Source organism: Telopea speciosissima, chromosome 10 (assembly GCF_018873765.1).
Source record: "Telopea speciosissima isolate NSW1024214 ecotype Mountain lineage chromosome 10, Tspe_v1, whole genome shotgun sequence".
NCBI classification, from domain to species: Eukaryota; Viridiplantae; Streptophyta; class Magnoliopsida; order Proteales; family Proteaceae; genus Telopea; species Telopea speciosissima.
Window position 1 is genome coordinate 22,563,398 of NC_057925.1, and position 26,241 is coordinate 22,589,638.

General features: G+C 39.0%; 1 protein-coding gene across 2 annotated transcripts in view; it reads right to left on the reverse strand.

Moving 5' to 3' along the window:
• Positions 1-285: 285 nt before the first annotated feature.
• LOC122641548 overlaps positions 286-26,241 on the reverse strand; it is a 33,030-nt gene continuing 7,074 nt past the window's right edge. Inside the window, exons 3-4 of one of the 2 annotated variants that reach the window (XM_043834818.1) lie at positions 9,840-10,200; positions 286-554 (exon numbers count right to left, since the gene is read on the reverse strand). In XM_043834818.1, coding sequence (XP_043690753.1) covers positions 525-554; positions 9,840-10,196 — 387 coding nt within the window. In that variant the 5' untranslated portion in view covers positions 10,197-10,200 and the 3' untranslated portion in view covers positions 286-524. Of the gene's footprint in view, positions 555-9,839; positions 10,217-26,241 lie in introns of those variants that run through there. The other variant, XM_043834819.1, reaches the window with a different exon arrangement.

Consider the following 26,241-nt stretch of genomic DNA (forward strand, 5'->3'; position numbering starts at 1 on the left):
ATGGATTCTTACCCTCCAATCAGCTCTGTTTGAGGTCAATTAAGTTGGGCAGAAAATATACACAAAATGAAAAATGTGCAGGTTAGATGGTTGTTTCCATTCAGATCATATTAATCATGACCAAGGATAATCTTTTTGGTGGATTTTAAATACTCGGACAATATTGTTAATTCTACCCATCCCTATTAAGGGGAAAAAATCCACTACCAAACATGCCTGGCTTCCTGGCTCAGCTCTCCATTATATTTATTGCCTATGCCCAGTATCAATAATTATGTGCACATAATCAAAAGAGAAAGAAAAACCATTTCAAGCATAGGTCTCGCTGCATTGTTTCCAAATTTGCACTGGCTGCATTGATTGAAGTTACATGGCGCTCAAGTTGTGAATGAAATCTTATTACAATGTAATAATGAAAAATAAGTACAAGGATTTCCATACCAGAATGATGTATTAAAGAGGTAACGCTGCAAATGCATATTCAAAATGAACTACACGACAGGTAGAGTATCAGCAAGGGACAATCATTGCTTCTTCTCTTCTGCTTTTCTTGGCTGGAAAAGGAGGGAGATTAACATAAGAACATGAAAAGCTATAACAGCCAATCTGGGGAACATGCACTTTCTTTGGATGGAAAAGAGGAATATTAACATAAGAATATGGAAAGCAATAACAGACATTTTGGGCAACATGCAGAGCAGGACATATGATTCCACTATATGTCAATTATCTAAAAGAAAACACAAAAGAATAATATTTGAGGGAAGTGAAACTCGGTTGAACAGTCCGGCCTTGATAAGCTTGTCAAGGTTGCCCATCTTGTTGTGCCACGTGGAAGGAGGATATGGTAATTTTGACCTTTAGGTAGCTAGTACATGTCTTGGATTAGCCACGTGCCAAATTTCTGTCTAATTCAATCAAATACTGATGTAGATCGAGGAGGAAAGAGAGAAGAAGGATCAGAAATATCCCAGCTATTAAGCCTCCATTGAGCCCAGCCAACCCATTGAGTATCGAACCAGTCCTTGGGTTGGTCTTATTACAGCCATAATTGACAATTAATGAGTTCTTGCATGGGGACAGCTAGCTTCTACCTTCTAATTTTATTCAGTTGCTATTTTATTATTTGGTATTTGTCTTTTATGTAATAGATAATAGTAGGTAGTATAGTGGGCGAGACTTGATGCAATGATTAAGTTGAACTATTGCAACCTGTTGGTTGCGGGTTTAAAAATTGAAAATAGTCTCTCTTGCGAAGCAGGGGGTTAAGGAGGCATACATTTGCCTCTCCCAGACCCTGCAGTAGTAGGAGCCTCATCACTGGGACACTCTTTTTTATAATAGTAGGTAGTGTCTTACCATAGGAGTTTCTATATTGAGTTGTTATTAGACACTACTTAGGATCTTAAGTATCTTTTCTTTTATTTAAGATTTCTTACTGTACAAGGTTCCAACTATGCGCTGGACTCCTTTTTATTACTTTTCATTTTCTGTTTTGAATGCTACACACTCCTATTTAATTGTAAGGGCCTTGAGCCTATACCCACGATTTATTGATGAATGAAAAGCTTGGTTGTTTAGCCATGAATGCTGTAAGATGCAAAGTGAGGGTGAGAAGCCGACAATTCCCCAATAGTAGTAGGGAATAGCTCTCCCTGTTTGAGTGGGCTTGCTTCTCGGCTGTCAAAATCACTTTCAACCCGCCCTAGTAAGTAAGAATGAATGAAACCCGCCTATATGTTGGCTGGTTACGTTAGTGAGAGATTGCCCAAGTCCATAGGTGAGACTGTGATAGGCCTTGGTCGTATCCCCCCTTCTTCTTCCCCTTTTCCTTTTCTATCCTTCTTCTCCTTTTACCTATTTTGTTAACCTGCAACAAGGATTTCACAATGAGGTTTTGACCCATCAAGTTTCCTTTAGTATTGTTTCTGTTTGATCAATAGAAGGCAGTTCCATAGGTACTGAGAACTCAATCCAATCCTGCGGCACTGCTGTGTTGTTATTCTGCTGCAGTAATCTTCAAGTTCCTCCAACTCAAGTTCTGGCCATCAACTTCAGCTCAAAATTTGGGAATGCAATACCCTTCCGACCCTTTCCTTCAATAGTGGCTTCAGCCAAATCCCTTGGCTGGTTTGACTTGTGGATGTAAGTTTCTTTCACTTCCTAGTTTCTATTTTCTACCTTGGACTCTTGTGCTTCATTGAGCCATCAGTTGTTGCTGATTTTCTGAAGTCTTATAGAATATCACAGCTTATTCCTTCAATAGGAACTTTGGCCCCATCAGAGGTTCCATCAGCTGCTACTGCTAGGTTGTGGTTCTTAACCTTTAGTTGCCAATTTTGGGTTTGAGTTTGTAACCACTGATCCGTCCATCAGATTACTCAGATATTTTGAGGGTTCTTCATTGTAATTGAGACCTACTGTAGCTATCAATTTGAGGGGCTTCTACCCTAGGGTTTGACAGTTCTACCTAGTTACAAAATTTGACACCAAGCTGCCATGCACTGTAGGCCTGCCGTGGTTGTCAATCCAACCATTCATTGTTTGGGGGGGTATATTACTGTTGTCGAACCCCTTCTGTTGACCTAATTTTAGGTCTAATCCGACCACTATTACTGCTGTTATTAAGGGTCCCATACTGCTGACATCAGTACCTATTAGTCCTACTTGTGGGTTGGGCGTTTGTTTACTATTTAGTGAACCTTGCTCTATCAAATACCCTCCTGTACATTGGAATGCTTATGATACTCCGACCACTACTTTGCACTCTCTCATTGTCCTGATTTCATACCTCTATTTTTCCACTTGGCAAACTCCTTTTGGGATGAAATTTCACATGTAAACAAGGGACCTTAAGGTCTACCTGTCCATAAAATCTGAGTCCCATTGGATCTGCCAATTGGCACATATTTGGGCTGCCTTGATAAGCTGATCAAGGCAGGTCTGTTCTGAAAAGTAGTGCCTTCAAGGGAAATGAAATTCTCCAAGTCCTTAGCTGTACACCTGGCACACATGCAAAAAAAATGATCCTAACCTTAGGTTTGATCCAAGAGATTTGCTAATTCAGATAAAAAACCAACCAATAAATAGATGGGATAGATGGTTATGATTATGACCTAGAAAGCCCTCAGTGGATCCAGAATCCCATGCATCCACAGCTTGTCTGGACAGGAAAGCAAAAGGGACTATCTCATCTTTATCCTTGAAATAGTAGTTCTAAGATGGAGCCCATAATTGGCACTTTTTTTTTTTGGGGGGGGGGGGGGGAGGGGAGGGGGTGTGTGTGTGTGGTTGTTGTGAATACTGACGGGTTGCAAACAGGTAACAAATAGACATATTAGAATGCAACAAACCATCCAACACTTGATAAGATCTGAACAGACAGTGTACAGCAGTTTCACCTAATAATTAAAAATAATTATCACGATGAAAGTCACATAGAACTCATCATGGCCTACACCAGTCACTCCTATTAGACTTAAAACGAGTAAAAGATCTTATAGGATGTTTAACGGTCTCTATGTGTTCTGATATGGCGAAACCATGCAAAAGAAATATCCAATCCTAGGAGATGTATCTAGAGCCAAAAACGAATGGGTGATATGTAACTAATTCACCTAAATGCTTCATGTATCCTACAGATTAAGGGTTAATTACTGAGCTAACTGAATAGATTCCTGCTCCTACTTCCAATGACCAATAGGATGCTCTCCATTTCCAAAATATCATCAGAAATCTTCTCATACCCTTCTGAAAGTCCAGTTTGTTCAATTTGTACTTGTATAGAAAACAACCGCTGAAATAAAGATAGCTTGAACAGAAGCAATCTATCAGGACATGGCTAGTGTCCTGTTTGGCTAAGAACTTGGATCCATGATGCCTTGCAGCTGTGTGATTAGGGAGTATGAATGCCAAACACATATATTAAGTCATCAGACCATGTGACCTTGGAAAACTGCTGAAAATGCAGTTATCGGTACACTTTATACATTTATACTACAATAGTACAATAGAATGAAATTATTGTATGCACTTCTTTCGCAAACTTGCATTAAAGAAAGAAAGCTTATCAATTAGTAAATTATAGAACAGTTGATATATGGTGCAAGGGAAATTTGATATGACAATGTTGACAAGAAGGAATCTAGTAGGATGCTGGTCATGTTCAAAAAGAAATTTGGTGAAGATACCCCCAATTTGCATAACTTGGGTCTACTAATCCTAAGCACATTTACCAAGCAATCAAACTGGTGACCCTGGAAAACTCAAGACTCAACTTATCAGCATCGTTATACTAGAAAAGGTGGAATTCATGCAGCTGGTACCACTTTCCATCACTTTAAACCAGTGGACAAAAAGAGACAGGGCAGTGTTTGAAGAATAAAACTTAGGTCTTTGTTGGGTTTGCTGGGTTTATCTAAACCAGTTGAAGGTTTGGTTCAATGGACTAGATGGACTAATAGGGCAGGTAGAGAATTTGTTGGTATTGGGTCATGTTGGGTCCAAGATCATGTGTGCAAATGCTATATGAGTTGGCAAGCACTTTCCTTACTGGGGTAACCAAAGGCTCACTTGGAAAAGTGTGTGTAGTGGGTTTTCTTTACCATGAGAAGAAGAGAGTGAGTGGAGGTTTGCAAGGTTGAGTCTTCCAAGAGTTTGAATTAAACAGGGGAATCTAAGAGTTTGTGGAAAAAGAGAAGTTTCAGATTACATAGAACTCTTACTGTCAATTTATAAGAAATGCAAGTGAGTTTCTTACATACTAAGTTAGCAATATAAGAAAGTCCTCCAAGAAGCAGATTCATGAGTTCTATGCTGCCAGACTGTTAAAGAGAAACCTGTCAGAAGGAAGAACTACAGCAGCAGCTCACTCTCTGGAATGTATTTAATTGCTGAAATCTTTTTGAGTTCATTAATGGAGGTTTGAAGTTGAGAAGAAGCACTACTACTGTTACTGCCGTTACTCAGTTATTCATTGATGAATTAAAAAAATGAAGAGAAAAGGAGAAAGAGAGAGGGCCATGAATCCGAGAGCTTGTAAGAGGTTGCTGGTATGGTGTTTTGAAGAAGAGAAGCAATATCAGATTGGTTATATATTGCTGCTACTGTGAATATGCTGCTGCTATTGGGCTAAGGATTTGAATCGATATTTTGCTGTCTATCTTGTTTAAAAGGAGATAATACATCAGGTTATTTCTCAACAAATCTGTTAGGCTATGTTTGGTAACGGTCTCAAGAACATTCTTTGGCATTTTTTCTTTCTTTGAGAACGAAAAAAACGGAAAATCATGTTTGGCATTTGGGTTCGTTCTTTTGGTCTTTAAGAACGAACTGGATGAAAAAATGGTGAAAAAAACGTTCTTTACAGACCGTCTCAGACATGGTCTGACGTTCTTTAGACCAACTTAAAATCAAGTGAAGAACGTCAAAACTTGGAAAAAACCCATGGTTACCAGCTTCTCTGTTGTGGACTCGTGGGGGAGAGGAGAAGACCTGCAGATCGAGGAAGCTCGAGGAACTCTTTGGTGAGTTCGTCTCTCTGAAAATCTCTCTCTCTCGCTCTCTGTTTATTTCGAAGACGAGGGCATCTCTCTGCAACTCTCTCTCTCTCTCTCTCTGTTTATTTCAAAGACCTAATATTGATGAAATTGTTTAGGGCTATTGAATTTTTTTACTTCCTCTTCACATTTCTTCCTATCTATCTTCATGGTGATTGCTGACTCTGTAAGCCCAAGTCGTTGTGTTGCTTGGAAGGACCAGAAGGTGGGATTGGCATTGATCTCGGCAAGAACCCAAACAAGTAGCCTGAAATTTGAGACCTGGGCTAACTGTGAGGCTGGCAAAACCAGGATACACCTGATTGTGAATCTCCATAACTGTGATCGAAAGGGTTATCTCGGAAATCTTGAACAGTTCCATTATCCAAAGGTCTGATGTCCCTTTCTCTTCTAAAATCAACTTCATACCCTCCTTCCTTTTGGTGGCTTGAATATCTCATATATTTGTTGATTATTAGTATATAAATTTATGTTGCACTTGTCCCCCTTCAAACTTCTTGCATTCAGCTAGAAAGCATATTCAAGCTTAATCAACTGCAATATTGGATGTGGAGAGATTTTATGGACAATAACCCTTTTTGCAGTCTAGTGGAGCTTGTGTGGTGCATCTGATTTAGAAAACCCAACTGTGACCTTAATTTGGCCTTTCAAATCTGCCAATAGTGTGAATGAGGCCCTATGTGCAATGAAATCTGAAAGACTATCCTTTGGTCAGCATGCTAGTGAAAAAGGAGGATTAATGAACCCTGGTTAAGTTGGTTAATGGATTTTGGGCTTTTAGTTTCAATGGGTTGTGGTTATAATGAGCTGAGAAAAATTAGAAATCCAATAATGGAGTTTAGTCCTCAAGATTTGAGTGTTATTTCTGCTTATAATTTCTATTACTGTGTCAAAGGAGCCAAGTCAGCATAGTTATATGAGTTAAGCCTACATATGGGCCTGGATGATTGGATATTAAGTGACGTTTTTGGTTTTATGAAACTGATGAGGTTTAATTGGTTTATTGCAGAAGGCATACCTTAGGTTGCAGTTAGGTTGATCATTAGCTTTAATTAGTTTTTCTTTCCAATTGCTGCTGTCAAATTACCTGCCACTTTGAATACATGTGGAGCACATAAGGTTCAAAAAATTTCAGTCGCTTGATCTGCTTCAGTTTTCTCTTGAATAATTTTGCTATTCAGTTAGTTATTCATTATTTCTCTTGGTTCCTGATCAGTTCCTAATAGTTTTATTGAACCTATAGCTGCAATATATTGTGGATTTTTTTTTGGGTGGAAAAACCTCATTGTAGAAATCTATTTTTAATCTTTTCAATTCTGTCATAGTTTTCCATAAATAAAAGTCTTCTTTATTGAATTCCCATCTCAACTAATTGGGGTTATCAGTAGGCCTGTAAACGGATCGGATTCGGCTTAGATACGGATCGGATGTAATTGGATTCGGATATTTCCTGGTCGAATACGGGGATACCTCTAAACGGATTCGGATGGATTCGGATGCGGATCGAATTCGAATTTTCGACCATCCGTTTACACCTCTGCCTTGTGTAACCCGAACCTTCCTCCCCCTAGTGGATACAATTCACTCTCAATCCATAGTTTTAGATCATGATTCTCTTTCCCTCATATTCTAGATCCTGTTGAATCTTCAAAAACCCTCAAGATCGTTATTTAATTAATTTTCTATAATTAAGTATTCGGATTCGGATTTTTATCGGAGTATTCAGATTTTTTTCCGGATATCTCTAATCGAATACGGATGCCCCTAAACGAATACGGATGCGGATCGAATTCGGATTTTTGGTTATCCATTTACAGCCCTAGTTATCAGCACTTAAGTTAGTGTCCTTTCAAATTTCTTGATCCAATAGAAGCCAGTTGTGTAATAAAGATATATAAAACTCTACTCCCATTGCCACATGATGTGTTAGGATCTATGCCACTTGTGCTTGAAGTGAGGCTGGATTGGATAGAATCTGATAGGACACACGTAATTTCTCCTTATAAAACCTACTGCATTCAGCACATCCTTGTTAATCTCGTTTTCCGGGCAATCACTTAAATCTTCAGAATTGTGACTTGCATATGAAAAATAGATTTAGTCTCTCATGTGTGGCAATAAATGACTGGGATGCAGGTCGATAAGGGTTTTGTTGCTCAAGTGGCTGATGTTGTAGGTGGCAGAACAGCTCCTTTGAACAATGAGCAAAGAGAGGGAGCTGAAAAAACTGTTGTTGGTGCATTTAGTCATGTGAAGCACGTAAGAGGTGTACTTTCTTTGTGGAGGTAAAGTCTATTAGAAATTTGTTCTCCAATTGTTAGATGGTGACAGATTGCACCTTCTTATCCAGTTTTATGTTTCTCTATGCATCTTGCAGTGTTTTAATGCTTTAGGATGATTCTCTGTGACATCATGTAAATTTTTTCTGCTTGCTTATTCAATAGTAACATTTAATTGAGAGTTTGCTAGGCTCAGTATTTCAATCATTAAGCAGGTTTAATTGTCAGTTCAAACCATGGCTGCCAGGTTACCAGGACTCATCTATATAGTACTACGCTCCATCTGTATTGACAAAGGACACTAATTTTGATATTTGGTGGAGTTGAACAAATTACACTCACCCTGTTTCGTTTCACTTGGAAAACTTTACCTGCTGCAAATTTTCCAGGGAAAAAGTACTTGAAAACAGTAGACTAATGTAAATTTTTACATGGACATTAATTTGGCGGGTGAAACAGGCAGTGACAAAGTGAATTTTATAGGAAATTTTCAATTTCCAGGGGATTTGAGGAAAAAAACTGAGCCTAAGTAGAAGATTGGCTAAGACATTGCTTTTCAGGCTCCATTTCCTATCAATTTAGATGTTCATGTGTTGTACACAAAAACAAAGTGAAGTGGAAACACAGTAATTGAAGCAATGTGGCTTCAGCTAGATCACTACCCACACATCCTAATCAGCCCAATCTGATCCCTATACTTACAAACTTGATTCGGGGTCTACCACAATAATACACATTACATGGTTCAGATGACCCAATTGTAATTGGTCCAAGGATATTATCACTGTTGCCATCACTTCTGGACTGCATCTTCAAAACATCATGAATGTCAAGGTTTGTGGCAAGGTCTCATGGTTACTTGTAAATTCCAAGTTCTACTTGATGGGTCTTTAGCTCAAATTGGTGGAGCATTTGGAACATGGGCATGTTCCAAGGGGATGATGGTTCAAATCCACTAAGGCCCTTTTTATTCAACTGTTCATAACATAATCAGTTATGGCACTAATCTATACAAAAACCCAATTTTAATGGCATCTTTGAAATTTGACATATTTTTATAATTACTTTGGTTATGTTAATGAGATATTTTAATTTTATGCTAAGGTTTTTTTTTTGGATGAATCTTTTATGCTAAGGTTGATAAGAGAGAAAAGGATTTTATAAGTACTTTTTGGTATAATTTAGAAGGAAATGGCATTATTATAATTAATATCAAATTTGGAAGAACATGTTTTACCAAACGACATTTTGTTCTATTATTGTTCCGAAAACGTTCTTGAGACCGTTACCAAACGGCCATATTCATACACAAAACACCGTTCCAGATCAGAAACGCCAGAAAACGTTTCTGGTCAAGAACGGGTGTTCTTTACGAAGACAGTTACCAAACGTAGCCCAAGTACTCTCTACAGCTGTTCTTGTTGTTGATGCAAAGAGAAAGTAGGAAAAAAAAAGTTTTTCCCAAGCCCAACAGTCTTATCCTAAACTTCGGCCTGATATTGGCTTTAAATTGTCGGAGTACTCATTCAATTTAAATAAATTTCTAGATATTGAAAGATCACAGTACAGAGTATAACAGTACATATGCATGCACTCTGTACACGTTGTAAGATTAAAGTTGGATAACAGATAACTATGGTTTGAAGGGGGGGGGGGGGGGTTGGGGAGAGGAAATCATCAAACCTAGGTAATATTCTTTCAGATCCGCAGGGAAGACAATTTGGCAGTTTAAACAAGGCTCGAATTTGGAGTTAAAGTAGTAGTCGTTAAAATCCCAGAATCTATGTTTTGTACATCAGAAATATTTCTCATAGAATGGAGAATTCAACACTTAATAACAAAGTTATAGACCATCACATAGAGTGCCCATCAATTGTCAGACGAAATGCCCACCAAAGAAACAGCACCATAAACAGTATTAAAAGAAGCCAGGCACTAAATTACTGGAAAGAGAAGCATAAAAGAGAAGTAAATTACAGAGTAAACACGTCTATATACATACCTTGGTACCAGGTGCGCGTTGGTGGATCTCCTTTTCAGGGATAATGACAGGCCATTGCTCACCCGCGTCCCGGAACATTTGTTCGGTTTCAAGGTGCTGACCCTTCTCCAGAATCATAGTCCTGATGTTCTGGGCTGAGGTGGAAGTAGCATCGATCATCTCTTCGACGCCATTCACGAAGGTCACGGTGATCTGAGGAGGGTGATCGTCCGTTCGTCGCTTCACCAGAAGCTGACACGCTGGGTTCGACTCCTTTGCCTTCCGTGCGTTGCATTGTGCCAGGAACTCCATGCACGCTGCAGTTCGTGGGTCCAGTGCATTGAACTCGATCTTCACCTTCGACAGAAACTTCAACATCTTCGCTCTCGCTCAGGAAGAACAAAAACAATGAAGTAGAAGACTTTTGGTTTATAAGAGCCCGTTTGGTAATACTTCTGTTTCTTGCTTTTGGTGTTTTTCTGTGTTAATCTACCGTTTGGATGCACCGGTCTATTTTTCTGTGGTAGTGAAACAAATTGGCAAAAAAAACACAAAAAACAGGAAATATCGAAACATGTAAAACCTTGTTTCTTCACTTCTAAAACACTTCAAATGAAACAAATTTGGGAAAAGTGGTAGACTTGTGCCCGATCTTTTTGAAGACAAGAGAGCTCCATCGTCTTCTCTTCTCAAGCTCTCTCAAGCTCTCTCAAGCTCTCTGAACTCTCAAGCTCGTCAACAGTCGACTCCCTCCCCGATCTCCTCAGGTAGCGGCAGTCGGTGAGGTCCCTCACAGGTAAGTATACCCCCTACTTCACCCACTACCTTCACCCCATAGGTCCTCTCGGCTTTTTCACTTGTCTCTCTTACCCCAAACCCATTGTTGGATCTCCTTGTCTGAACCAAGTGCTCCCCAAACCCACCGCTGGACTCTCTCCCTAACCGGAATCCCATTGATTACCTTTACGGCTTTACCCATCGACTCTCTCTCTCTCTGTAAGGCCTCTTCGTTGGCTCTACTCAATGATTTCTTTTACCCATCGATTTCCTTTATCCTTCGACTGTCTCTCTTACCCTACCGCCTGAACTCAAACTCAGCACCAAACACCAACACGAATCCCTGATCTCTCCTCCACATACCCACCGATTTTAATTTATTTTATTTTATTTTCTCTGTTGTCTCCCTTTCTGATTTATCCGCACCCAACTCCTCCAGATTTTCTCTCCGCTACCCTAGCTTTCCTTCAATCATCGACTCTCTCTCTCTTTTTCCTCTGATCCCACTTAGATCGAACCCCCCTGCACTTGTTGTCGGCTTCCTGCTCCTCTAACCTAATTGATTTATTTTAACATGAGCTCATGCTTTGACATGGATCCCTTTCTCCTTTCTCTGTCTTATCTGATAGATTTTTGGATTATGTCCTGTTTCTTCATGTTTCTATCAACTATTTCTGATGTGCTTTGAAGATTCTATTGTTATTAATACCCACATTAGGCCCTAAAATTAATATAAATCTCAGCTCACATGGAGATTTATCGCATATAAATGCCCTACACTTGCGTGAGTCCTCCATTTATGTGTACATGGTTGTATTAGGACAGAATGGCCAACTATCTGGTTTTAATGGTAGTTCTAATATATTAGTACAGTTATTAGTCCTTCATTTATATGTGTACATGGTTGTATTAGGACAGAATGGCCTCTAATTATCAATTTTTTTATTCATAACCCTTCTTCTCAACTCAGTGGTACATGACTTTTAAATAGTTGGAGACTTGGCCATCTATATTGTATGTTGTGTATTGGGGTGGTGGATTTTTAAATTCTCAATCATTTGACATTTAGTGGAAGAAGGTTTTTTTTGACACCAGATGCTCTCTGCAATTAATAATGATAGAGAAACAAGTGAATCCAAGAAATGTAGTTGCTGTTTTCTGAAGTATTTTGACCCATTTAAGTGTTGCTACATGACAAAATTTATGCATTTTTCAAGTCTTTATATTTACCTAGCTCATAGTTCACTTGTGTATTAGGACAAAATGGTCTCTAGTTATCAATTTTCTGAAGTGTTTTAACCCTCTCTCTATGGTGACAGCTTCTGTTTCGGAGGGACCTGGGGCTTCAATGATCCTGTTCTTAATGCAATAAAATTATTGTTAGTCGCATAGAAATGCCCTACACCACAAGTGTCATTTTTTTTTAATGAGTAGTGTGTGTGATTGGAGGATTAGAAGAAGAAGAAGAAGAAGAAGGGTGAAGTCCAGAACAGTCCAAGATCCTTACCACAAGTATCTTTATATTGATATTATGATGCATCACAGTTCAATTTGAACCACTACATTTCTGGAGGAGACCACTTGCTTGTTCTTGCTTTTGTTCATATGTAGCTGTTACCCATCAAACCTGCAAGCTCCAGCCAAAGTGCTTATTTGAATCCATTATTACAATTGCTTCTATATGTCATTTACTGTACTTATCAAGTTTATTTTCTATTTTCAAAAGCAGCCTTATGTCCTAGTTTGCATATTTCTTTTATTACATCGCCAGCCTTGGCATTCACTTTAGTATTCTCTTTTTGGTATCTTTGATGAAAGCACCAATGTTACTTCCCTGCTTGGTATACCTCATTTTGTCACAATTGAGCAGTACATTGGTAGCCCTTGCTGCCCATACACACTCACACACCCCGAGCACTCACCCCTACCCCTTGCTGCCCATACACACACTCACACACCCGAGCACAACATGTAGAGATGTTCATTTATGATCTTAAAGAAAGCCATGGTCTCCTTAAGATGTAGTTGTAGAAGTAAATTGAATGCAATGAATAACAAGAATTGGGTTACTTGTAAACTTCAAACTCTATTTGTTGGGTTTTTAGCTCAAATTAGTAGAGCACTTGGAACAGGAGCATGTCTCAAACATGTTCTAAGGGGATGGTGGTTCGAATCCACCAAGATCCTTTTTGGATAGTCATACATGATCATGGTGGATGTATTCATCTTAATTTTAAGTAAGTTTAGTCAAGTAATGGCATTTCTATAATAATTCATTAATTTGGTAAAAGGTGTTTCAGAACATGTTTTACCAAACGAAATTGTGTTGTTTTTTTGTTCTAAAAATATTTCTGAAACAAGTTTACCAAACATCATTTTAGAGTCCAGAAACATGTTTTCAACACAGAAACAAAAAAAAATGATAAAGGTAAAAAATGCCTGTTTTGGAGGCTCATAATATAACCATTCGATGAGCATCTTATATCTGGCTTAACAATTCTAACTATAGGCTCACTCTGTCCTATAGAGTTGCCTTCCATTTTCATTGCAAATAGTTATACTTGAAAAAATAAGAGACACTTTTTCTTTTTTTCTTGGGTAGAAAAATAAGAGACACTTTTTCAAAAGCATGTGATACTGCTCTTCATCACCGAGTCCAAGAAACAACCCACCCAAACAAATCGTCTTCCAACCATGGTTCGTGATCTCAGTATCGGCTGGATCGGATCGGATCAGGATCGAATCGGCCGATATGGATCAGGATCGCCCAAACTCAGGCAAATATGACACTTTTGTCCATGTTTTCTTATAAAAAAAAAAGCTAAATTTTTTGCATTTTTACCCCTGTCCGTACAGCTGGATCGGATCGGTATTGGGATCAGTGTCAGCCGATACCGATTCGATCTAGCCAAAATCGGCCGATCCGATCCGATACCTCAAACCATGCTTCCAACGGACCCCAACTCCAGTTTTGATTCTTAGGGCTTAAGGTTTGGCATCTCTAATCCTCCCCTCCTGTTGTCAAATATGCATCTTTTGTTTCTCTGCAAAAAAATTTATGTTTAACATCTGTGTTGTCATTTTGATGGTTTAAGATGTCACACTAAGAGATTGGCTTATCCGAGTAATGGTCTAAGATGTCATTTGATATTTATTTTCCTTCCTTTACCTATACCAAATTATTGCTGAGGATGAGGGTGGACCTTGGTGCAACGGTAAGGTTGCTCCATTGTGACCAAGTGGTCATGGGTTCATGTCTCTGAAAAGCCTCTCGACAAAGCAGGGGTAACGTTGTGTAGTGTATTCCTAGATTTGTAGGAGACCAACTAGGAGCCAGTAAATCAGGATCTGTTATGAACAGGAGAATCGACTAGGTCAAAATGGGGTTTTTGGTGAAATTAGGGTAGGATTTGGTTATGGTTAGGGTTAGGGTTTGATATGTGGGTTATGTCAAGTTGATGTAGGGGAGTCTAGCAGTGATTGAGATATTTTGATGGAGGGAAGTATGTAAACTTGAATGGACAGCAAGGTTAGGTTTAGGGTTGCGGGTTTTGAAAAGAGGAAAGATGGATTTTTAGGATTTGGCTAAACAAAAGTTAGCCAAACTTGAATGGTTTTCTTAGGAGGGTATGAGGGATAATCGATCAGATTTGTAGACTATTCTGATAGTTGGTTTGGGCTAGGCAGAAATTAGGGTTTTGGGTTTTGAATTGAGATTGGGGGGGGGGGGGGGCTTAGGGTTTTAGTGGTTGGAATGGGCAGCAAGGGAGATCGAGTTCTTCTTATGGGCAGGGGGTGTTGTGGTTGAAGTTTGATGAATTTCTAATGGTTGGTTAGGTCTGGACAGAATTATGGTTGTTGGGAAATTGAAAACAAAAAGGGGAAAGCTAGGGTTGGGGATGTAGAGGATTAGAAGAAGAAGATTGGGGATGGGGATGATTCCAAACTTACTTGTAGTTGCAAACAAATATTGATAGCAACTTGTTGATGGAGTTGAATAAAAATTGAATCTTTGACTGAAACTATAAAGTAGAACTTGAATAAAAATCAGATCTTGAACTTTAATTTGAAAGAGATCTTCAAAGAACTTGAAGGAGAGCTTCAAAAGAATCACTCAGGTTTTATACCGCTAGGTGTCGATTGGATTAAACATCAATCCCACCAACGAACCACCCGGGTTTCTCATCGCAAGGTGTTAATCATATCAAACAGCAATTCCACCAGTCTTGATCAAACAAAAGGCAAAAATCTTCAATGGAGAAGAAAAGCAGCAAAAAACTTTTCATTAATATTAAAATTTGTGTTCAATACTTCCCCCTTTACAATCTTATAAAAGACTCAAAAATAGACTTCGACACTAAAGAGGAAAGGCCTAACCCAATCCTTAACATATTAGATAACCTAAACTGACTAGAGAATTAAAAAAAATAAAAGAAATAGACTCAAAACATGGTTGGACTTATAGAGTCCTAATCCAGCCCAACTTAAATAGTCACATGACCACTTAACCAAGTCACAGGATCACTTAAGTGATCACATGACTCCTAATTATATAAAAATAGAACTAAGTAAGAAATCCCTTATACAACCGAATTACCCATATTTTAGGCTCATAAAAGTGGTTTATTACATAGAAAACCCATGGGATTAAAGGCCCAACATGTATATAATCCAACCCTAGACTTATTCTTAATAAAACAAGCTTATTTTGGTGATGAATCTGCATCATTGCATTTCTAAACAAGACAAGTGGACTCTTCTCCAAATGATAACTTTGGCCAAGGCATTATTCTGTAAAGTAACTCTACTATGAAATTTCATATGGAGCATCTGGTGTGCTCCTAAAAGAAGTAGAGAAAAAAAAAAGAAGAAAAAAATATTAAATACACAACATGCTTGGAAATATGATAGTAATCTCATAGAGAGTGGATACAAATGAAAAGCATCTTTTTGAATAGGATGTGACAAGGTGAATTGCAAACAAAACTATTGATCTTTTCTCTATATACTCCACAGTGAGGTGCAAATGAGTTGCCAACTTGAAGGCAGAGTGAGTCATGTGATAAACTTATGTCACACCCCAAACCACCCCCTAGGAGGATTGGGCAAGTGACCCGGATTGTATAGCAACATCCGCCAAATCACCAGGATCCAGAAATAGTTAATATAACTCACAAACACACACACCCACAAGTAATGGACAGTTAAATACAGAGTGCAGCGGAAACTAAAGCTTATCATTAAAGATTTAAATATTTACATCACATTGTTTCTATTCCCATGTCACAACTTGTTTATACAGTCAATACCATTCTAACCACAGCTTTACAAGTATACAAAATGGGCAAGTAAACTGAAGCCCAAGTAAGCTATACAAAACAAGGGAGAGTTAGTAGATCCTATCTACCCAAAAGAATCCCTAAAGGTTAGAAAAGTATGTTGCCCATCCCTCAAGGATCATCCTCAAGGGTGGTCACCCGCACAAGAGGGATAACCTCCCTCGGGGTCCACACCCAAATAGTCATAATCACCATCAGTGTCTGCCTCAAAACGAGTCTCCCAGCCATCGAGATGTCTACCTGCAGTATCATCTAAAAAGAGAGTTTGCATGAGTGTGAGGTTCACCGAGCCGTGAATGAAATATAAACCATGCATGTACATGCAAGCACAACCATGAGTCTATATGCATGAGATTCATTTATTTTAGTTAATCCACCTAACAAAAAAACTAAGTCGGGTAGAGGTGCTACTACAATCCCCACTACATGTATCCCTGGTGCGGGCTTTTAATCCCTTCCCGCGATACACCCATTGAGTTGTTGGAGAAAAACTAGTCGGCTCCAGCATTCTCTCCATGGACAGCCCGACCAGCCCTCTAGGATTAGCCTGTGATACCATCCTCTTTTTGAAGGACGGGTACCCAACCGAAAAATACCCTCGGCTCTAGCATTCTCTCCATGGACAGCCCGACCAGCCCTCTAAGATTAGCCTTTGATACCTGATGAGCACAGTAATGTGTGAAATCTTAGGGTCATAAGCATGCATTTTACTCACATTTTACGGAGCTACTCGAGGTATTTTCTGTGTTTTCGGGTTTTGGATAATTTTAATAGAAGTGGAGTAATAAAGCTAAAGGAGCTGAAAAGAAGAAGATTCAATGAAGACAGGAGCTGAAGACCAGAGCAAGTCGATCCGAGTTAAGAGAACAAGAAGAAGAAGAAGAGAGTAAAATCAAGCATAGGGGCATAAGGGTAATTTTGGTAAATTGAGAATCTTTTGGAAAATAGCGGATATTGGGCTCATATCGTCTGGAATTCAAAACGGTGCAACTTTAATTCTCGGGCTGGTTCCATCCGGACTCGGGATACAAAGATATAGCCCAATAATGAATTTTAGTGAAGTTATTTATGATGAAGGAATAGAAAATAAAAAAATAAAAATAAAAAGAAAGAAATCTCTCACTCTCTCTCATATGATAACACGTTGTAGATTGAGAATTAAAATCTCTCTCTCTCATTCTCACATGGATTTTAGGGAGTTGGAATTGGAAGGTAATCAACCACGGTTTTAGTAGTTTCCAATTGGGAGTTCACTTCCTTTGTAAAAAAGAACGGTAGAGAGAACATCACACAGAGCACGATGGGCATATAAGAACAGCAAGCGCCCTCTTCTCGGGAGAGCTTTGTTTTTTGGGATTTTTATGTTTCTTCTATTGGTCTTCGTTCTTATTTCTCTTTCATGTAATGAACAGCAAGCTTCCAATTCGTTTTTCCCTTCAACTTTTTGGTTTTAATTGAAGTTTTAGATAACTCTCTCTTCCCATTCCCGATTCTCTCATCTTCCTTTTCTTTTGAGTTTTTTTTTAGATCTTATGTAATTAGGTTATCATATGTAATTTTATTTTTTAGAATCATTGTTAGGATAAATTTTATTTCCCCATCCCTTCGATCATATGTGTAATCTTCATTATACACTTTGGTAATTTGTTCTTCAATATTGGATGCGGCTTCAAGTGATGGGATTCAAGTGACGGAATCATCTTCATTGGAGTTATTCGAATCAGCTAAGTTCTTCTTCTTATAAATTTTAGTTTTAATAATTTCTATGTCTTTTTCTCCATCAATCCTTTCTTCCCTCTTCATTGCTTTCATGGCTAGCTAAACCTCTCCTTTTGGGAGTGGGTGAAACCATGAGAGAAGGAAGAATTGATGGCTAGCATTGTCTATGTGATTAATGGACATGATCAATATTGGACTTACGATGGATGACCGCCCACAGCTTGTATGTCATTCCAAGGGGAACTATATACATGTTCGTTAGCCGTATCCATTGTGACACCATTATGTTCATGTATTTTTTTTTTTGTTTACATTGTATGTTGTATAAGCACTGTTTTCATAGGATATGTTAGCCGTATATGAGCCGTGCCGCATATCTTATAGACTTAGGCCGTATGCATGCTTTGCCCTAATATGCTAGTCATTGATCCGCCCTAATTCTCATGGTGGAACTCATTCTCAAGTGACTTTCTTATTTTTAATTCATCCATTACCTTAGTGGTTGCCCTAGTTTCTATTTTTAATTTGTTATCTTTGGTAATTTAGTTGCTTCTATATTTGCTAGTTTTCATAATTGGTAGTTTCTATATATAGGTTGTTTCCATATTTGGTAAGTTGTACACTTCGCGTTAATTAAAAGTGGAAATTTATTCAAGGTTGACCTCCTCGTGTTCGACCCGTAGCTACGATTGACCCGTACGCTTGCGGTTTTATTTTAACTCAAACAAGTTTTTGGCGCCGTTGCCGGGGAGGTGACGCGTGTTTAGTTTCCAATTTTAATTGATTCGTAGTGTTTTCAATTCAAAAAAAAAAAAAAAAAAAAATATTTAAAAAAATCCAAAAGAAAAAAAAAGAGCTTTGTTCTTTAAATTTCGGATTGTGCCTTTTGTATGCTTGTTTGGGAGAGGAATTTTAAGAACTGGATAGAACGAGTTGAGATTCCAACTATGGGTGAGGAAGGAGAGAGGCAACCTATGACCCTTAGGGACCGCTTTTATCCCACACGGGCTGCACAACCCTCATGCATTCGCTTACCGCCGCCCAAGGAAACAATTATGAGCTTAAATCTAATTTCATTAGTATGTTGCCCCACTTTCATGGGGTAGCTAACGAAGATGCATATTTGTTTCTTAGGGAGTTTGAGGAGGTATGTGTGCTCATTAAGATGCAACAATTGACTGATGATGCGGTTAAGTTGAGATTCATCCCCTTTGCACTTAAGGATCAAGCTAAAAAGTGGCTCTATGGTTTGCCTAGAGACTCAATAACTACATGGGATCAATTTATAGTTGTCTTCCTAAAGAAGTTCTTTCCCTTGCATAAGACCAATAGGATTAGGAATGATATTCTCAGAGTTCAGACACATGGCCAAACGAATCCTTGTCTAAATTCATGGAGAGATTCAACAACCTTCTTCAAGAGTGTCCTCACCATGGCGTAGATACTTGGCATCGTGCCAAATCATCTATGAGGGTATAGATTATCAAACCAAGCAGTTGGTGGAATCCATGTGCCCAACTGGATTCACATCATTCACCGATGAAAATCAAGCTTGGGAGTTTTTGGTTGACTTAGCGGACAAGACCAGAGAGTGGGAATCCACTCAAGAAAATGAAAACTCCGGTGAGGGATTTTTGGTAGAGGGGCGTAGCCAAAGAGGCTCGTTGGACAGTCTTATTACAAGACTAGAAGCCATAATGACCAAGGGACCTACCCCGATAAATCAGGTTTATCGGACCGCCCCTTTGTGTCTTGGATACCAATCCTCATCACATGTGATGGATGAGTGCCCTAATCGGTCTAGTGGGCATGGAATCTATGAGAGTGTGCATGTAATGAACAATCCTTATAGTGGAACCTATGATCCTGGGTGGAGAAATCACCCTAACTTCTCATGGAACCAAGGCCCCAATCAAGTTGGTCCATCTACATTCCAACCTCCAATCCAAGGTCAGTTTGCTCCCATGCAGACTAACCCCGTATTTGTCTCCCCTCCCAATCATCTTCGACCGTACCACCAACCCTAATGATAAATCAAGCAACCACCTGAATTTCTGAAAAATAGTGATGAGTCTACCAGGATAAATTCCTTGAGAAGAGTATGGAGCTTCTCATGAGCACATTCATGACCAGCCAACATAACATAGAGAGGCAAATCTCTCAATGGCCAATACTCTCCATGAAAGGGAAAAGGATAAGATGCAAAGTCAGCCAGATCCGAACCCTACGACCTCATGTACCCCATCCACCTCACACTCACTGAACTCTATCCATCGAGTCCATACCACTCGAACCCTCTACTCAATGTAATGCCATATATGCTCGAGAAGTGGACGTGAGTACCAACAAGAGGTTCCAATTCAACCAACTCCTATAACTTCTGAGCCTCCTGTTGATATTGTGAATCTTCCTCATCCACCACCCATTGTAAGTGCCCCACATGACCCTCCCATAGTTGTGAATGACCAGCCCCCTGTCCAAGGTTCGTCTGATGAACCTATAGTGGTTAGTGAAGAGAAACATGAAGAGCCACCTGAGAAGACTTATGTCTCTAAGGCTCCATTTCCCAATAGGCTTAAAAGCAACAAGAAGGATGCAATAACTGAAAAAGTTTTAAATGTCTTAAAAAGTGTGCAAGTTAACATCCCTCTTTTAGATGCTATTTCCCAGGTACCTACTCTATGCAAAGGTCCTCAAGGACTTGTGTACTCAGAAAAGAAAAATCAATGTACCTAAGAAAGCCTTCTGACCGCCAATGTGAGCTCGGTTCTGTCACAACAGATAGTGGCTAAGTATAAGGATCCTGGTTGCCCAACTATCTCATGTATGATTGGTAACACTAGAATTAACCATGCCCTTCTTGATCTAGGAGCTAGTGTCAATTTATTGCCATATTCGAGTGTACCAACAATTAGGGTTAGGAGACCTTAAGCCTACATCCGTCACATTACAATTGGCGATAGATCGGTCAAGACTCCCAAGGAGTAATTGAGGATGTGTTATTAAAGGTTGGGGAATTTCTTTTTCCCGTGGATTTCATAGTCCTAGATACCCAACTGTGACCAATATCAAAGGTCAAATCCCAATTATCCTTGGTAGACCTTTCTTAGCTACTAGCAATGCTCCGATCAATTGTAGGAATGGTCCGATGAGACCGTCTTTTGGGAATGCATCTCGTGATTTTAATGTCTTTCGATTGGAAAAGCAACCATGCTTAGATGAAGACGTGCATCTAATTTTTGAACCACCTGATTTGGTTGCAACTACTCTTATTACAGGTATTAATCAATGTCTAAAGGACTTGCCTCAATCCAAGTATGGGGAGAGCCTTCTAAATTGTGGACCAAGCCACCACTGTTGAGCCGATGGTAATCTGTCTACTTCTCTTCCCAAGTCACCACCGAGTGGAACCGCCGAAAGGAACAAGAGGTGTTGTCCCAACAACACAATGGAGGCTCTGTAATATTTGATCCAGGTAAGGGTACACACTCTACAATCTCTAGCACATCTTTTAATTCCTCTCTCATGCCACTTTCTTCACCACATTCTTACGAGGTCATGGATTTCCATGCACCTCCTTATTTTGAGCCACCATGATCATATCCGGTACGCCCCCTCTTCTTTGTCCTTATTTTTTTTTTTTTTTCATGCATTGAGGACACTGCATCATTTAAGTATGGGGGGATTTCATTGAATTGTAGTCTTTACTTTGGTTTGAGAGCGAGTGTATAGCCTCTTTAGTTTACTTTTCTCGAAAGACTTTGAGAGCATCCAAAATACCCTACACTTTGAAGTAATAGAAAATTCGCACCGAGGAGGGAATTGAAATATACCGATCAAAGGGATTTTAAATTCTTTGAAAGTACACTGTCTACTAAGAGAGCTGATTTTGTTAGTCATCCTGTTTACACGAGTTTTGGCTAGGTGTTAAGGTTGAACCATGATATACTTGCATGATATAGCTAATTGCCAAGAAAAAAAAATTTATTTACTCTTTGATCCAGTCTTGGCTTGTAGCCTATTTGGTTTGAGTAAGTAAGCCCGAGGGGTGTTTTACACCTAATTCCTTAAAGCTGTCTCGGTTTGAGAGTAATTGGCCTAAAGCTCGCTACAAGAGCCACCTAGAAAGCTTAAGAAGTCAAGACATTGCACGGATTGGAGTAATGTGTGTTGGAAAAAGAAAAAAAAAAGAAGTTTGAACTCATACTGCATCAATGTCTAAAGCCACAATGTGGCAATCAAATGATATATGCACGAGAATCTATTCCAACACTACTTAGTAACTTGGGTGTACGGTGCAAGCCTTGCATGTCATTCAAGCCAATTGTAGTGGAGGGACATTTGAGTTCAATACTTAGAAAAATATGGCAAGTAAAATCAAAATGAAATTGAAATTGTGTATGTGTTTAAAGGTTCTACCAAGGTTCCGAGCTGAAATCTTTTGTAGCCTAGATGACCTACTCGATCTAATCTCAAGGAAAAACAAGTGTGACTCACCCTACCCCAAACCTCTCTAAGTTAGATGTATGACAGTTCTCCAACTCAGAGTGGGATAATAAAGTTCAAGTGTGGGGGAACATCTAGAAAATCTCAAAGTAAATTATCTTGGGGCTGCATTCTTTATCTTGGCCATAGTATGGATTTACAAATTGAATTTTGTGTGTATATTCACTGCAAACACTCACGAGACACAACTCGTCCACTAGGGGTAACCTAGGGGTTTAAAGGCTTGTTGCACGTGCTAAGTGCAACCGTGATTCCTACGAAAGTGAGTTAGGTTCTTTTTGTATTCTAGGTTAGTTTGTCTTTTTGCTTTACTCGAGGACGAGCAAAGTCTAAGTGTGGGGGAATCTGATGAGCACAGTAATGTGTGAAATCTTAGGGTCATAAGCATGCATTTTACTCACATTTTACGGAGCTACTCGAGGTATTTTCTGTGTTTTCGGGTTTTGGATAATTTTAATAGAAGTGGAGTAATAAAGCTAAAGGAGCTGAAAAGAAGAAGATTCAATGAAGACAGGAGTGAAGACCGAGCAAGTCGATCCGAGTTAAGAGAACAAGAAGAAGAAGAAGAGAGTAAAATCAAGCATAGGGGCATAAGGGTAATTTTGGTAAATTGAGAATCTTTTGGAAAATAGCGGATATTGGGCTCATATCGTCCTGGAATTCAAAACGGTGCAACTTTAATTCTCGGGCTGGTTCCATCTCGGACTCGTGGATACAAAGATATAGCCCAATAATGAATTTTAGTGAAGTTATTTATGATGAAGGAATAGAAAATAAAAAATAAAAATAAAAAGAAAGAAATCTCTCACTCTCTCTCATATGATAACACGTTGTAGATTGAGAATTAAAATCTCTCTCTCTCATTCTCACATGGATTTTAGGGAGTTGGAATTGGAAGGTAATCAACCACGGTTTTAGTAGTTTCCAATTGGGAGTTCACTTCCTTTGTAAAAAAGAACGGTAGAGAGGACATCACGAGCACGATGGGCATATAAGAACAGCAAGCGCCCTCTTCTCGGGAGAGCTTTGTTTTTTGGGATTTTTATGTTTCTTCTATTGGTCTTCGTTCTTATTTCTCTTTCATGTAATGAACAAGCAAGCTTCCAATTCGTTTTTCCTTCAACTTTTTGGTTTTAATTGAAGTTTTAGATAACTCTCTCTTCCCATTCCCGATTCTCTCATCTTCCTTTTCTTTTGATTTTTTTTTAGATCTTATGTAATTAGGTTATCATATGTAATTTTATTTTTTAGAATCATTGTTAGGATAAATTTTATTTCCCATCCCTTCGATCATATGTGTAATCTTCATTATACACTTTGGTAATTTGTTCTTCAATATTGGATGCGGCTTCAAGTGATGGGATTCAAGTGACGGAATCATCTTCATTGGAGTTATTCGAATCAGCTAAGTTCTTCTTCTTATAAATTTTAGTTTTAATAATTTCTATGTCTTTTTCTCCATCAATCCTTTCTTCCCTCTTCATTGCTTTCATGGCTAGCTAAACCTCTCCTTTTGGGAGTGGGTGAAACCATGAGAGAAGGAAGAATTGATGGCTAGCATTGTCTATGTGATTAATGGACATGATCAATATTGGACTTACTATGGATGACCGCCCACAGCTTGTATGTCATTCCAAGGGGAACTATATACATGTTCGTTAGCCGTATCCATTGTGACACCATTATGTTCATGTATTTTTTTTGTTTACATTGTATGTTGTATAAGCACTGTTTTCATAGGATATGTTAGCCGTATATGAGCCGTGCCGCATATCTTATAGACTTAGGCCGTATGCATGCTTTGCCCTAATATGCTAGTCATTGATCTGCCCTAATTCTCATGGTGGAACTCATTCTCAAGTGACTTTCTTATTTTTAATTCATCCATTACCTTAGTGGTTGCCCTAGTTTCTATTTTTAATTTGTTATCTTTGGTAATTTAGTTGCTTCTATATTTGCTAGTTTTCATAATTGGTAGTTTCTATATATAGGTTGTTTCCATATTTGGTAAGTTGTACACTTCGCGTTAATTAAAAGTGGAAATTTATTCAAGGTTGACCTCCTCGTGTTCGACCCGTAGCTACGATTGACCCGTACGCTTGCGGTTTTATTTTAACTCAAACAATACCATCCTCCTTTTAAAGGATGGGTACCCAACCGAAAAATACCCCCGGGTATTAGTTCTCTCACAGACATCCAACACCTTAACCCTTGTTGGAAAGGGTTCGTAGCACGGGTGATGATACCCTAACCATATGCATTCTATTTAATATAGTACAAGCCGGGTGGTGCCCCGCATACCATTCTATGGGCCACCACCAGCCTCATTTCCAAGCCGGCTACAACGTCTAGACTAGCAATCATAAGCAAGCATTCCATCAACGGTTCTCAATATATTCCAATAAAAAATAAGGGTTAATAAAGAAAGCAAAGTAAATCATTCTTCTTATCATAACCAACAACTATGTTGCACCTACACGTATGGTGTAATTCCACTCACCTTGACAAATTCATGTTTGTTCTTCTGATTATCGGGTCCCGGTTAGGCTTTGATACAACTCTTCGTACCTAGGGCTATAACCTATGTTAATGGGATCACTAGAATATGGTAAATACTGTTTAACGGAGTTTGGGGTCCTAGGGTTACTCTGGGGTTTGGTTGGAATCAAGTCCAAGTATAAAACAGTGTTGACAATGTTGACAGGAACTCTAGACCTTCCACTGGACCTTTGAAACATCTAGAGTGGAACGTCCAGAGGGAAAAATACAGCAACAATGGGGGATTCTTCTTGGGTTTCCCTTGTTTCATACTCCTACAGCATTAGGGGGCAATGGAAATGGTTTCCCCCATGGCTGGCTGATGGTTTGGTCTCATGGTCCCAACTTGGATTATGGCCATTGGTTCTCCCAAGGTAAGGACAGCAGCAAGACTACAAAGGCCAATGGTTTATAATGGGTTTTGGGTCCTAAAGGCCTTTTGGGGCATTAGTTTAAGTCCCATGAAGTTTGGGTTAAAGTTTGGCCACAAAACCACCACTGGACGTTTCACTGGACCTTTGAAACATCTAGTGTGAAACGTCCAGTGCCTGTTTAACACGGGATTTTTGGATATCTATAGGGATTTCTCTGCAGAATTCATCCCAATTCGACTTAGGATGATGCTCAAAGGTTAGTAATGCATGTATTTAGGTCTTCATGGTGGGCTTACATGATTCCACTCATGGGTTCACATCAAGGGTGATGGTTTTGGTTTAAGCATCCATTGTTCATTCTTTATGAGATTATAATCTGCTAGGAAATTCTCTGTGAGATTATAATCTGCTTCCTAGCACTCTTAATCATATAAATCAATGTGATATTAGTTAATTTATCCCATTACAGTGCTAATCCTATGCAATAGAGTAGGAAAATGCACATGCATGTAAGGATCCATGGTTATAAGCTTTAAATCATGGTTTATATGCATAGCTTGGCATAATAATAAGCCATATTCATGGCTGGAACTATTATCAGTATAATTCTGGGTGTACAAAGATGTAAATGGAGGGTAAGATCATAGAATTCAAAGCATGCATGTGATGGATCATGATCCTAACATCAAGCCTAGAGGAAACAAGCTAGAAACAAGATGGATCATGGAATCATGGTTCATTTATGAAATTTCTCATGAGAATCAGAATTGCAGGACATGGTGGGGGGTTAGGAACAATTCTAATGGGGAGTATACCTTCAGAAATCTTCAGCTATGAACAAAGCCCAAGCTCCCTTCTCTCTTCTTTCCTTCTTCTCTTCTCTTTCTTTCTTTTCTTTCTTTCCTCTCCTTCCACAATTTGAACAGTATGGATAGTTTCTAAGGCTGAGTCTTCTATTTATAGGTCTTAGGCTACTAAGGCCTGTTTGGCTAGGGGTTGTTTTGGGAAAACACATTCTTTTCCTAACTTTTATGTGTGTGAGGATGGGTAGGTGGGTCCCACATGGTTTCATGGCTGAGGGATAGTTCCTACAAGTCATTAAGAATGTGGTGAGGGGATCCCCAATGCAAGACACTGGGCTCCCACAAGTTTGGAGTGAAAAGTACTTGA